This window comes from Micropterus salmoides, unplaced genomic scaffold (assembly GCF_014851395.1).
Source record: "Micropterus salmoides isolate LMB-PRFRI ecotype aquatic unplaced genomic scaffold, ASM1485139v1 Ms_hic_scaffold_8, whole genome shotgun sequence".
In the NCBI taxonomy this organism is placed as follows: Eukaryota; Metazoa; Chordata; class Actinopteri; order Centrarchiformes; family Centrarchidae; genus Micropterus; species Micropterus salmoides.
In genome coordinates this window covers 25,270,255-25,283,682 of record NW_024044570.1, presented here as the reverse complement: position 1 = coordinate 25,283,682, position 13,428 = coordinate 25,270,255, and the positions used below count along the sequence as shown (strand labels likewise).

At 41.6% G+C, this 13,428-nt stretch overlaps 1 protein-coding gene and 1 long non-coding RNA gene across 4 annotated transcripts in view; one reads left to right on the top strand and one right to left on the bottom strand.

Moving 5' to 3' along the window:
• Nucleotides 1-7,917, bottom strand: part of mrpl23 (mitochondrial ribosomal protein L23) — a 46,872-nt gene extending 38,955 nt beyond the window's left edge. For 2 of the 3 annotated variants that reach the window (XM_038705791.1, XM_038705792.1), the window contains exons 1-2: nt 7,774-7,917; nt 5,840-5,962 (exon numbers count right to left, since the gene is read on the bottom strand). In XM_038705791.1, coding sequence (XP_038561719.1) covers nt 5,840-5,962; nt 7,774-7,793 — 143 coding nt within the window. In that variant the 5' untranslated portion in view covers nt 7,794-7,917. The remainder of the gene's footprint in view (nt 1-5,839; nt 5,963-7,773) is intronic. The other variant, XM_038705793.1, reaches the window with a different exon arrangement.
• On the top strand, nt 7,884-9,221 carry LOC119893561. Its single transcript, XR_005442819.1, has 2 exons — nt 7,884-7,943; nt 8,873-9,221. It is a non-coding gene; the product is annotated as an uncharacterized LOC119893561 (long non-coding RNA).
• Nucleotides 9,222-13,428: the final 4,207 nt, after the last annotated feature.

Sequence of the window (13,428 nt, the reverse complement as noted above, 5' to 3'; positions counted from 1 at the left end):
CATCTTGTTGCCCTGAAAAAACATTTATTAAAAAATATCAATGGTGACTGCCAGACACAGATTAAAGCTGACACAGATGTTAATTTGTTGACAGAATTTATCAACAAAATTGTCAGAATTGCTCTTGCATCAGCTAATACTACCAAATAATGTAATGGCACAAGAGGGAAAAATCATGATGACATACAGTATCTCACAAAAGTGACACCCCTCACATTTTTGTAAATATTTGATTATACCTTTTTATGTGACAACACTGAAGAAATGACACTTTGCTACAATGTAAAGTAGTGAGTGTACAGCTTGTATAACAGTGTAAATTTGCTGTCCCCTCAAAATAACACATCACATAGCCATTAATGTCTAAACCGCTGACAACCACAGTGAGTACACCCCTAAGTGAAAATGTCCAAACTGGGACCAATTAGCCATTTTCACTGGTATCATGCGACTCATTAGTGTTACAAAGTCTCAGGTGTGAATGGGGAGCACGTGTCAAATTTGGTCTTATCGCTCTCACACTCCCTCATACTGGTCACTAGAAGTTCAACATGGCACTTCATGGCAAAGAACTCTCTGAGGATCTGAAAAAAAGAATGGTTGCTCTACATAAAGATGGCCTAGGCTATAAGAAGATTGCCAAGACCCTGAAACTGAGCTGCAGCACAGTGGCCAAGACCATACAGCGGTTCAACAGGACAGGTTCCACTCAGAACAGGCCTCGCCATGGTCGACCAAAGAAGTTGAGTGCATGTGCTCAGCGTCATATCCAGAGGTTGTCTTTAGGAAATAGACGTATGAGTGCTGCCAGCATTGCTGCAGAGGTTGAAGGGGTGGGGGGTTAGTCTGTCAGTGCTCAGACCATACGCCGCACACTGCATCAAATTGGTCTGCATGGCTGTTGTCCCGAAAGGAAGCCTCTTCTAAAGATGATGATCACAAAAAAGCCCCCAAACAGTTTGCTGAAAACAAACAGACTAAGGACATGGATTACTTGAATGATGTCCTTTGGTCTGATAAGACCAAGATAAACTTATTTGGTTCAGATGGTATGAAGTATGTGTGGCGGCAACCAGGTGAGGAGTACAAAGACAAGTGTGTCTTGCCTACAGTCAAGCATGGTGGTGAGAGCGCCATGGTCTGGGACTGCATGAGTGCTGCCAGCACTGGGGAGCTACAGTTCAATGAGGGAACCATTAATGCCAACATGTACTGTGACATAATGAAGCAGAGCATGATTCCCTCCCTTCGGAGACTGTGCCACAGGGCAGTATTCCAACATGATAACATCCCCAGACTAGGGCTGGATGATATGGCCAAAAAGTTATCACAATAAAAAGTTTCATATCTTTCAATATTTATAATTATCACAAGTATCAAATCGCTATTTCTTTCGCGTTTAAAGGCTGATTTTTGCTCCTGAGTGAAAGTTGAAGAAACCTGATAGTTAATTATGATTGATTTAAACTGTTCTTTATGGTCAACACTTGAGGCCAAACAGTGGATCACTTTAAATTCAATTAAGTCCTAATTCATGTATGATTCAAGTGAATAAAATCAAACATTTATTGAATATCTATTGAACATTTGTTATATCGTTATTGAAAAACATTACATTGCAATAGTTATTATTGTTTTACTGTTCAGCCCTACCCCAAACACACCTCCAAGACGACCACTGCCTTGCTAAAGAAGCTGAGGGTAAAGGTGATAGACTGGCCAAGCATGTTTCCAGACCTTAACCCTAATGAGCATCTGTGGGGCGTCGTCAAACGGAAGGTGGAAGAGCGCAAGGTCTCTAACATCCACCAGCTCTGTGATGTTATCATGAAGGAGTGAAACAGGACTGCAATGGCAACCTGTGAAGCTCTGGTAAACTCCGTGCCTAAGAGGTTTAAAGGCAGTGCTGGAAAATATTGGTGGCCACACAAAATATTGACACTTTGGGCCCAATTTGGACATTTTCACTTAGGTACTCACTTTTGTTGCAAGCGGTTTAGACATTAATGGCTGTGTGATGTGTTATTTTGAGGGGACAGCAAATTTACACTGTTATACAAGCTGTACACTCACTACTTTACATTGTAGCAAAGTGTCATTTCTTCAGTGTTGTCACATGAAAAGATATAATCAAATATTTACAAATAAGTGAGGGGTGTACTCACTTTTGTGAGATACTGTACATGCCAAACACTGGAAAAATGCATTCGCGAAGAGGAACAGCATAGCTGAACCGTCCCTCTGACATGTCGTTGTGTTCTAATAAGCCTCTCAGACTTTATTTTCTGTGTTACCTTTATTGACAAGTTGTAGGGTAAACATCCAAGGTACACAAAACAATCCATACACGCACGCACGCACGCACGCACGCACGCACGCACGCACAACATCAAAGTACATTGTGTCAGAGCAGCTTAGTGGTGAGAATGAAACAGGAGAGTTGTTTTCTACGGAGATAAAAGGCAAAAGAAAGCCGCTCCTCATTGTGAAAGTCTGCCCCAGTGTCAGGTTTGAGTTGAGATACACACAGTCACTTACCTGAACCCTCCCATCTACACAGACAATAGATGCACAGAAGTTGCTCAACACTAAGTATCAAGATGATAATAGCGGACTTTTGTTTAGAGGGAAAGCCATTGAGGAACCTGAGACTTATGGAGCAAAGAGACAGTTGAGAAGTTGAGAGCAGCGTGTGAAGGATTAGATTGATTGTTCGGGTTTTGGTCTGACAATAGAACAGAAATAGATCAAAGCACAGGTCACCAGGAGTCACTAAACTCCTTACAAAGATGACAGGTCAGGAAAGACTTGACAGCTTGTTACACTGCTCTACTGCCTCGCTAAATGACTTCCTATGACATAAACTGAGGTTAATTAGTGTGAAAACTAACCCAGTTTCCCAACTTGAGCTCCGTGTTTATAAAGAGGAATAGGCGAACAGAAACCGAGCAATTGCCACGACGATCATAACATTGTTTGATTCAACAGGTACTGAACAGTCTTATTGGAAAGACAATGTGTGCTGCTGTGTAGCAGGATGAGTTTGCTCATGTCTAATTACAGTGAGAAACTGCAGCATCGTAGCATGAAATGTGACTGAGTAGTAGACTGAACACAATGTTCAGTGTTGTTGTTTAGTTCCTTTGTTTGTGTTTGTGTGTGTGTGTGTGTGTGTGTGTGTGTGTGTGTGTGTGTGTGTGTGTGTGTGTGTGTAAATGGTGTGTCAGCACTGGCCTCTTGCCATGCCAGGTGAGGCACAAGAGAGATGTGTGTGTGTGTGTGTGTGTGTGTGTGTGTGTGTGTGTGTGTGTGTGCCCAGAAATTTGATGATGTTCCTTCTAGAGCAGAGAGGAAATACTAACATAGCACAAAAGGTTCAAGAACAATCAAAAAGACAAACAAATACTTCCCTCCAGCAGGTAGAAAGAGAATTACAAGAGAACACAGGCCAGGTGTCTCAAACAACAAGTGCCAAAGAGGGATTAGTTTTGGACGCGTTGCAAAGCATTTAAGAAAAGCACAATAAACACCAGAGTCCAGGGTGGGACAGAGAAAAACGTGCACAGACGATAGCATGTGAGTTACACTGCAAACAAGCAAGAAAACTAGAAGAAAGTAAGCGAGAACAAAACAGACAACCACAGATATCTTGCACCCAGGTGTCAGTGAGATAAAGGCCACCTTGTGTTATTGCCCTAAGAACGCCAACATTACCACTCATTAACAGCTGCTCGGGCACTACAACTTGCCCACGCTAACACCGCCTACCCTCGAGAGTCATAACTACAAGAGCTTTCACTGCCGTAATGACTCAGACTCAACAATAAGCTGGGAGTGGGAGTGATATTTGGTTTGTGTCACCGTTTCTCCATGTGTCCATTTACTACACTGTGTGTATGAAAAGTAAAAAATAACAGTGTTTCCAGCACACACCGAGGCCCCAGCAGTATATCAATCAGCCATGCACCTCTCACAGGCATCAAAGACTGCAAGAAAAAAAAAAGCCCCTACACACCCTTATAAAACACACACACACCCTGCACTTACCCACTTTTGTGCATATATACACAAAGACACACACACCATTCTCACAAACTGACTCACCCACACTGACAAACGTGCACACAGACACAAATACACACACACACACACACACACACACACACACAATTACATAAGCACCCTAGGAGTTTGGCAGAGAAGAGGCAAGAATCAGAGTGGGAGGCCAGGCACCTGGATGAACAGATTATGGTCTAAACCCCACCAGAGACACATAGATGATCTGCCTCAAACTTCAATTTTTCTCCCTAGTGTGGGCTCTGGCCTTCTCATTGCCTGCGGAGCACTGCGAACCTCAGTGACCTTGGCTCACGAAGGTAGTCATATCAGCTCATCACTGATGAGTGCTGACTGGTAAGGACCTCCTGTTGCATTGACAGATAATGTTTTGTCCAAACCCAACAAAACTGACATGTCAACAAAACAAAAAAACCCCAACACATCAAAATAAGGCGGCCATGAAGTGGTAATACTCCATTGGACATGGGTTTTAGAGAATGATAAAAAGCAGTTTGCTTTCATTTTCTGTGTAGATATTAATATTCGCTGCTCTACGTAACTAATGTCTGACGACTGGCTGTCCACAGTGGCCCGAACCTCCACTGCACCCCCAAATGAAAGCACTTTTGACCTCACGTCCTACCCCACTCCCTCTGTCAGTCTTCCGCAAGTCATCACTGCAAATGAGCTCAATAAAGACAGCCTTAAGATGGTTAGAACAGTCTATGCTGTTGAGGACTGAAGCCTCCGATTTCTGTTCTTGAGGCTGTCGCACCACCTGGTGGCCATGATGCAGTAGTTCAGCTGCATAATACTGGTCCAGAAACATTGCTGCAGTGCCAGTAAAAACAAATTTATTGCAGCCTAAAACATGAAACGTGTGATTTTTTTTTTTATAACAGGTCGGAATTAAGCTAAACTTATACAATAGCTTAGGAGAAGTAACAACCTAAAATGACTTAACATTTACAGCCTAATCAGGACATCAGCTTGTTTTGCTATAGAGAGTTTGAATAGTCACTGGGATGCTATTCTCCATCCTCAAGGTCCAGGTTCAGGCCCCCCTGATAATTGTAATCCAACCTGCTGAAAATATGTGGAGCTCTGAGGCTGAGCAGCCAGTACTTCAGAAAGATGACAAATATGTGCAAAGAAGGTGTTTAGCAGATGAAGCATTGCAAATCCACAAATGTACCACTGGAACAATCCCTAGGCAAACTATAAGGAGCTGGAATTTGGGCGGTTTCTCCAATGTTGCTGAAACCAGCTTTAATTTTTCGCTATTTTTTATTTTATTTTATAGAAATAAATCATTAAATCAGTTGATGAGATTATTCACCTGTAATCTTCTAAAAAACATACATTTAATGAGAAGCATTGCCAACAATAAACATATTGGTGGTATTGGCACTGTTGCCTAAAATCACTTCTAAACAGGAACCAGCTGTCAATTGCCGTTCCTAATAGTAACCCTTTTGATTACATAACCAGTGTTTCCCCACACATTGATTTATTTTTGGTGGCCCGCCACATTATCAACACTGACTGCCAGATATTGATATTGTTTTTTTATATTAAAATGGGAAAAATCTTATTTTATTACAGAGCTGCGCATATATTCGCTCAGCATCTCCACTCGCTCGGCCACTCCCTCTCTCTCGCCACAGTTACGGTGTCATTCTGTGGGAAACACTGCATAACAGTAGGTTTACTCAGCATTTGTATTTCCTTGAATCCAAGTCTACATGATGACAAGGAAGATCTGTGAGCAAATACTTACTCCAGTGGAATGCGAAACTGGACAGTGTCAGGAGGCTGTTCTTTTCCCGGCCTCACCAGAGTGAGGAACCAGTTTGGTCTGAAGATCCTCAGCTGAGGGTTGCCCAGCTGGTAAAGAGGGTATCTGAGAGGAGAGGCAGACTCTTATCATCTACAGTATCATTAAAAGACATCCTGTAGTATTTACTACAATCACACTAACAACTGGGAAGATATTATAGCTTAGTTTCATTTCCTACTTGTTGCCAGAATTTGATAAAGGCATAAGATAAAAAAAGATCTATTTCAACAGAAGGGTTGTGTAATGGAAACCCACAGAATGTGATCACTGTTTGTGGTTTGCTACATGCCATCCAAACCACATTGTGTGACCCTTGATGTGATGTCTGCCATTGCAGCTGTATGGAAGTGTCTGGATTTTTAGCTGCCAAATGCTCCACTGAGTTCACCAGCTACTCAAAAACAATATCTGTCTGTTGTTTAGTGCTTGGCAGGAAGTGTACAGACACTTTATCAGAGCTTTTTCACTGAAATGAGTTGGAACCTTTTCATATCTCTTTATGTCAAAGTCCAGATCACTTGAAAACGGCACAAAAGGACATGTTTGAGAATTCTGTGGTAGTCATACAAAAGAGATGTCATGTCTTCCCTTATATTTGGTAAATCAACAAGGAAAAAATCTGAAATCAAACACAATGTGTTTCCACATTACAAAAGGTCCTGCACCATTCCAGGCCAGAAGAGGAAATTTACAAACCTGTCTGCACGCAGTTTTCCTGTAACTACAATGAGGAATTACCAACTACTTTCAGTTTTACCTCCAAACAATGTGGTTTGTGTTACACTATTGGCTTGTTTATAATCGGTCTGATCGTCTAGCTGCTCTTGTTTTTTGCCTGGTCATACTGTAATGTAGATTACCGTGCTGCAGTGTTCTCAGTAGGGTTGCAACTGTATGAGAATTTCACAGTACAATAACTGTCTCAGAAAATATCACACAATATCATGGTATACAGTATAAAACAATTATTTTTATATGATACAATGACCTTTAAAGATATGAAACCGAAGGGTGTTTTATGTTGAACAAACGCTTTATTATATTTACAGAAAATGTTGTGTCCTGATAAAACTTGAACCCCCCCAATGGAAATGTGGGTTAAAAGTGTCCCTATTGAAAATAAATAAAAAGATGCACAGGTGAGATTCTCCATCCAGTAGCTTTTTTTTTTTTCAAACACAGATAAGAAAATGTACATGGTATGATAACTGTTAATTTTCATACCATGGTATACCAAGAAAGCAGTATACTGAGACAAGCCTAACGTTACCTCCCAGATATAAGCAAGTGGACGTCATTAGTCAAGTCAATTTTATTCATACAGTCATTATCATAAGTCTGCCTCAAAAGGCTTTACTGTAATCTTACATTAGTTACAGCTAGACACCCCCTTTCCTTACACCATGGTTTTAATCCCTCAAGAACAATGACAGAATCGCCCCGATGTAGTATAAGTATATACACTGGTCTGTTACTTCACCTGTGACAATTACAGCGTCCGGAGTGTCTCACAGTAACCCGCAAAGTTATTGTAGTAGGTTAATTACGACTCCACCTGCGTGTTAACGGCAGTTTGTTTTTAGGATAGCTAGCTAATGCTGGCTACAATGTTGTTGCGTAACATAATTTAAGATTCACAGTGGACACACAAATCACCGATTGTAACGCAGTGATAATGTGTAAATTAAGGCAAACAACGTGCGCAAATAGTTACATTCAGGCACTGTGTTATAGGGCAGCTGGGAGGATGAGAGATGATAACGTTAGCTGGGCTTGCTAGCTTACTAAGTTAAACTGCTAACATGTATTTAATATCTAGCTGATGCGTCTTCCGCATATGTATATATGTAAAAATGAAAAAATGTGACACTCACAGTAGTCGTGTTACTGGCATCACTGGAACGGTTTGTTATGAGACATAAGCTGCAAGTTAGTTGTTTTGTAGTTTTTTCAAGGTTGTCAAATGCTACACGTGCTTGGATGTACTTCCGGGAAACCGGCGCAGACGCACTGGATTTGGTCCATTGTCCTTGAGGAGAACTTAGTGAGTCTGTGGCAAGACCGTATTAATGGTTTGCAGCTATCAAATACCGGCTCATTGTGTACTGTAGGTATTTATAGTTTGATGTATTGCTTAAAATCTTACACTGGTCAAGGAACTAAATTAGAACTGTTCAAAATCAAGATTTGTCATTGGACTTTGAGAAGATATTTTGAACTACTTTTCCAGTAGTAAATGATAACAAATGAGTCTTTAAAATCTGAAAACACTGATCTGCAAAAGCATATACTACCTCATACAGGGAGCCCTTGTAATCGAGCCCTAGATCAAATGACAATGGCTGAAAATATGGGACTCATTATTCTGATAATATCTAGGCTATGTAGCCTATTATCTTTAGATCCTGCCACAAATTGGGTTTTGTTATTCAAACTTTTACCAGTAGCCTATAGGCTACACAATAAACAGTTTGATTATAGCCCAGTGAGAAGGTGTTTTATTGTTAAAGACAGGACTGTTTATGATGCAGGGCTGACTGTTCAGTCCAGTGCCAATCAAGTAAATCTGCTGAATGTTTACTTAATTCTGAGAGTGAGTTGAGTGTTTGGTTATCCATATATCTCATTTCACATGTTTTATGTGATATAGTTTATGTTAAAACACTTTCACTGTAAATTCTGCCACACATACTGTTGTTTACAGTTGGATAGATGGAGAGATTTATATATTTTGATCGTGATAATGAAACTATATAGTTCATGTTATGTATCAGAAAATCTGTAAAATCCCCCGCTTGCTATAATTTTCCCATTTTTATTGCTTTCATCTCCTCCTTGAATAACAGCAGAGCTCATTTTCTTTTTAATAATGATTTTCCATTTTGGGAATGTCCTTGTTGTGAGTATTTTCTCAGGGCACATATAATGAGACAGCAGTAGAGGGAGACCTCATCCCATGTCTCCCTCCCACAGGGGTATAGAGGGAGACATCTCACCCACTCCAATGTGCCTGCAGCGGGGGTAAGAATGATTGAAGGCCTCCTCAGTGGAACATGAGTCCCTGGCTCAGCTGGTTCAGACCTGGCAGTAAATGGACCACACTATGCCAAAGAGGGAAGTTTCCATCAGTTAAGATGCCATGGAGTGTGTGTGTATGTGTGTGTAAAGGGTGCTGGAGGGCAGTTAGGCATTTGATTATTGTGCAGTTGTTGTAATGTTTACCAGTTGACACCTGTATTTATCACACTACATCAGAAAGTCCTGACACCTTTACAGTTGTCCATTTTTTTGCCTCAAGAAAAAGAAATGTTCACCAGCATCAGTTCATTGGCTGTTTACTTGTTTGTTGCTTTGAAATTGGTCATCTGACAGCGGATATGAGAGTGTACTGGAGATTTATAACGGTGGTGAGGCAGTGGTGGGGAGGTTTCTTTGAAAACGTAACATGTATTGGCCATTGCATATTACACATTAAAACATTAGATAAATAGAATAAAATCAAAGTTAAATTGAATTCCATTAATTTTAAAATCCACAATTCAACATTCATAGAGTGTTTATTAGTGTATTGAGACCATAATGTGCAAGCTGTTCCGGTTATATTATTTCATCTTTACACATGGCAGTGGAGTAGTGGTTTGGGACTTGATGGGTACCGGTTCATTGGCTGGAGCCAATCCCAGCTGCCATCAGGCGAAAGGCGGGGCACACCCTGGGCAAGTCGCCAATCCACCGCAGGGCCACACATAGACAAACAACCAGTCATGTTCACACTCACACGTAAGGACAGTTTAGGGTCACCAATCAACCTAGTCCACATGTCTTTGGACGGTGGGAGGAAGCTGGAGCACCCGGAGACAACCCACGCAGACACGGGGAGAACACGCAAACTCCACACAGAAAGGCCGGTTCGAACCCACGACTGTGAGGCGACAGCGCTAACCACTGCACCACCGTGCCACCAGCCCAAACAAATACAGTTTCTAATTTCTAATACTGTAGGTGGCGGCATTCAAAGACAAAAAAGGTGAAGGTCCTTTGTGGAAATATGAACTGATAAATTGTTAACTACATAAAGAAATGCACTTGATGAATTTGCTACAAAGCTGGTTTATCAAATGGTCAAATCTTTCAACTGCCCCAATGCCCCAGACTTTCAGGGGCCCAAAATGACCCAAGTTAACTGTGTGGAAATAAATATGTAGTAATATTACTAACAATAATATCAACATAAATAACATTATTATTTACCACAGGGGCTTGATACGGGCCCACAGATCACTTTCTTCTCCGGGGCCGCTAGTTGGTTGATCCAGCTCTGACTATGTAAATGGATCTACAGTATGTGTATGTGATGACATGATTTGTGTGGCTTTTTATATATATTACTTAATATACATTAGCAAGCAGCCAAACATTATTTTACTTCTTTGTTTGTAAGACATATAAATTTAGACAAATGTATTAATATTATTTCAGTGAATGATGAATTATCCATCACTCGTATAGCTTGCAGAAAGGCATTTGTTTGTGTGTGTGTGTGTGTGTGTGTGTGTGTGTGTGTGTGTATTACGTGAGTACGGTTGATTTCCTCATCTCTACCTTGGCCTCAGACCTGCAGCCTGATCTGGGTGCAGTAGCTGCACTCATTACCTCAATCAGGGTGCCAATGTTTAGCGAGGCTCCAGCCAGTGCAGACCGGGCCAGGTCTAAGGGGAGTGGAGGGGGACAGCAACATGAACCGGTGCAACCTTCAGCCAAAGGTCCGGTCTCACACTGTTATCCAACTCTGCCATTTATAGATGCGATTCAAGCCTGTTTGTTAATGCACACAGTTGGGCTCTTTGATGGAAAATAAAAGTTATCAACATTATCTAATTTCACTGGTTGCCATAAGAATACAAACCTGATTAATGAAGTTGTATTGCTTTTCAAATGACCGGGGCAAAAGCCTGGGAGAGCTCTGCTGCTGTCATTACTTTTTACATTTTTTTTTTTTTTTGCTTATGGCTTAGTTTGGCAGAAGTCATATTCTGGTTAATGGCTAGGACATTTAGCCTGGCATACATAGCTATAGTACTCATACACAAAGCCTCTCAAGCACGTACGTATGCACACGCATAAATGACCCCTCTACTTGGTTGGACACGTAAGGTTTATTTTGAGTTTCATCAGCAATCAATTACTGTTCATTTTAATTCAGCAATGCCCACAGTGTATTTCCAACTAAATAGGATTTAACTCGCGCCATTTGTGTGTATGTGAGAGCGAGAGAGGGGGCGTGCCAGTGAGAGAAAATTAGAATGAAGGTTCAGGTCTGGGGCAGTGGAAAGTGGCTGTTTGTGTCACAGTACAAAAAAGGAGAACGTAAGGGTAGAGGAGGGAGTGCACTAACAGCATAGGTAGATAGAAGGAAACAGTTAGGTCTACAGCGGGAGCTGGGGCAGCGTGGAAACTTTCCCCGTCCGACTCTCGGGCAGCTGGTGGAGAAGCCGTCCATATTGAGTATCCTAGAGAAGAAAAAAGGAAAAGTGGTAAATTGTAGATCCAGACATGAAGATGGAAAAGTTTGTCAGTTGAAGTGAATAGTTTAGTGTGTAACAGGGCTTGCTGTTTTAGCGTTTGCCTCTGAAGCCACTTCATCCTTCCTTAAAGAATGGACCATCCGGATACCCTGAATCATTTCCCCAAATAGTTGCTCAGCAAAAATACTTGTAATGATAGCTTGAGTTTTTACATGATACCTTATGTGCAAAACTCATCCAAAGATTGTATCAACAGCAGCAGTGGCACCTTATTGCATAGAGGTACGGAGAAGTGGATGAAGAGCAGGTACAGGAACATGATCAAAGACAGAGAGAGCAATGAGTGAGAGAACTTTGAGTCCAGACCCAACTCCACAGTGGCCTTTGAACGTCTGCTGTCACTGGCTAGGCTCAAACAGTAGGCTTGAGCTACAGTGTGTTATGTGTGTTATGTATCACAGTCAGGGATGAAGAAGAATTGTGTCGGGGGAGCCAATTATCATTTTAGGCCGCAGTTGTTTATAAAACCATTCGCATCCCCCATTGACAATCTGTGGCAGATGGCTTATTATCAATCAGGGGTCACTGAAGAAGTCAGTCGATCTATACCCACATTTAAAGCTACCCCTATGGCATGGCTCTATGAATAGCAAAGTCATCCTGTCAGTCAGTCGGTCCACCACTTTGTTCCAGACTGAAATATCTCAACAACTAGGCCTATTAGATAGATTGACCTCCCTGGTGCCCAGAGGATGAATCCTATTGACTTTAATCACATTCCCATTATCAGCCTCAGCTGAACTTTGTGTTTAGGGCTGAATACCAATATGAGCATGCTAACATGCTACACTACGATGGTAAACGTACTGGCATTGTAATAATGAGCATGTTAGCGCACTGATTTTAGCATTTAGCTCAAAGCACCACAGTAGTACAAGTACAGCCGCTCAGAGTTGTTAGCATGGCTGTAAAGGCAATCACCTTAAATAATTTGAGATTTAAGATTTTTTTTAAATAAGTACAGAGCAGGGGCGTCACCCTGTAATGACAGAATAGAAATTATGCTCATGGTAAGAAAAAGAAGTAATTTTCTTTTATTGTGCTAAATCACTTTTACGATGTGAAGCATTTATTACTAAGTTTTTCAATTTTGACTTTGAACTGTCCCCAGCCTGAATGAAGCACTAAGTCCATTTAACACACAAAAACATAAACCATTAGCCCCTCCACCCCACACCTAATTAAGCCATTGCCCCTTTGCCATCAACACTAAATGACTGGTCAGAGGTAGTGGCTAGTTCAGGTCAGATTCCTCTGCTTTTTCATGTCCCATGTTCACACTGTTGGAGGGAGAGGGTGCATGCCACGCAGCAGTCCTCTGCCTATTAATAGCCATGAGGGATGGAGTTGGAGGCAAACTGGATGGCGTGTAAATTTAGACCCTCCCCCCTGGATGTTCCGTTGATGTCATAAGCCTGACCTCTGACCCAGGAGCCTGGCTGCCACAAGGCCCATGTTGAACTTGAATATCAGGGGTCCAAATGCAAGCATGCAGACACAAACACATGCAAACACTTATTCATATACAGTAAATGCACACAAATGCGCTTACAGAATGCAACATCTGAAACAGTTTGAGGCAAAGAAGATTTTGACATCGACTACAGTTGAAGTGGAGTGATTAGAAGAGTGCTCACACAGGTTCCCACAGCCTTATCCAGTGTCTCTGCCCCTGCCAGAGTTATGTGATAGATCCGGGGGGGGGGGGGGGGGGGGGGGGGATATGCACAAACAGGGATGGGGGCAACTGATCTTCAAGGTATGTCAGCCGACACTCTTGGGATATCTTGTGCACGGCACCACAGAAGACCTTAACCTACAAACATAACAACATTGTTCCAGCCATGATTCCTCTTGTCTTATTTTTGAGTCCAATAAAGTTGTTGTTGGATACCAATAGAGCCATGACCATGTTACAGTAAGAACTGTGTTGAAATAAATGGA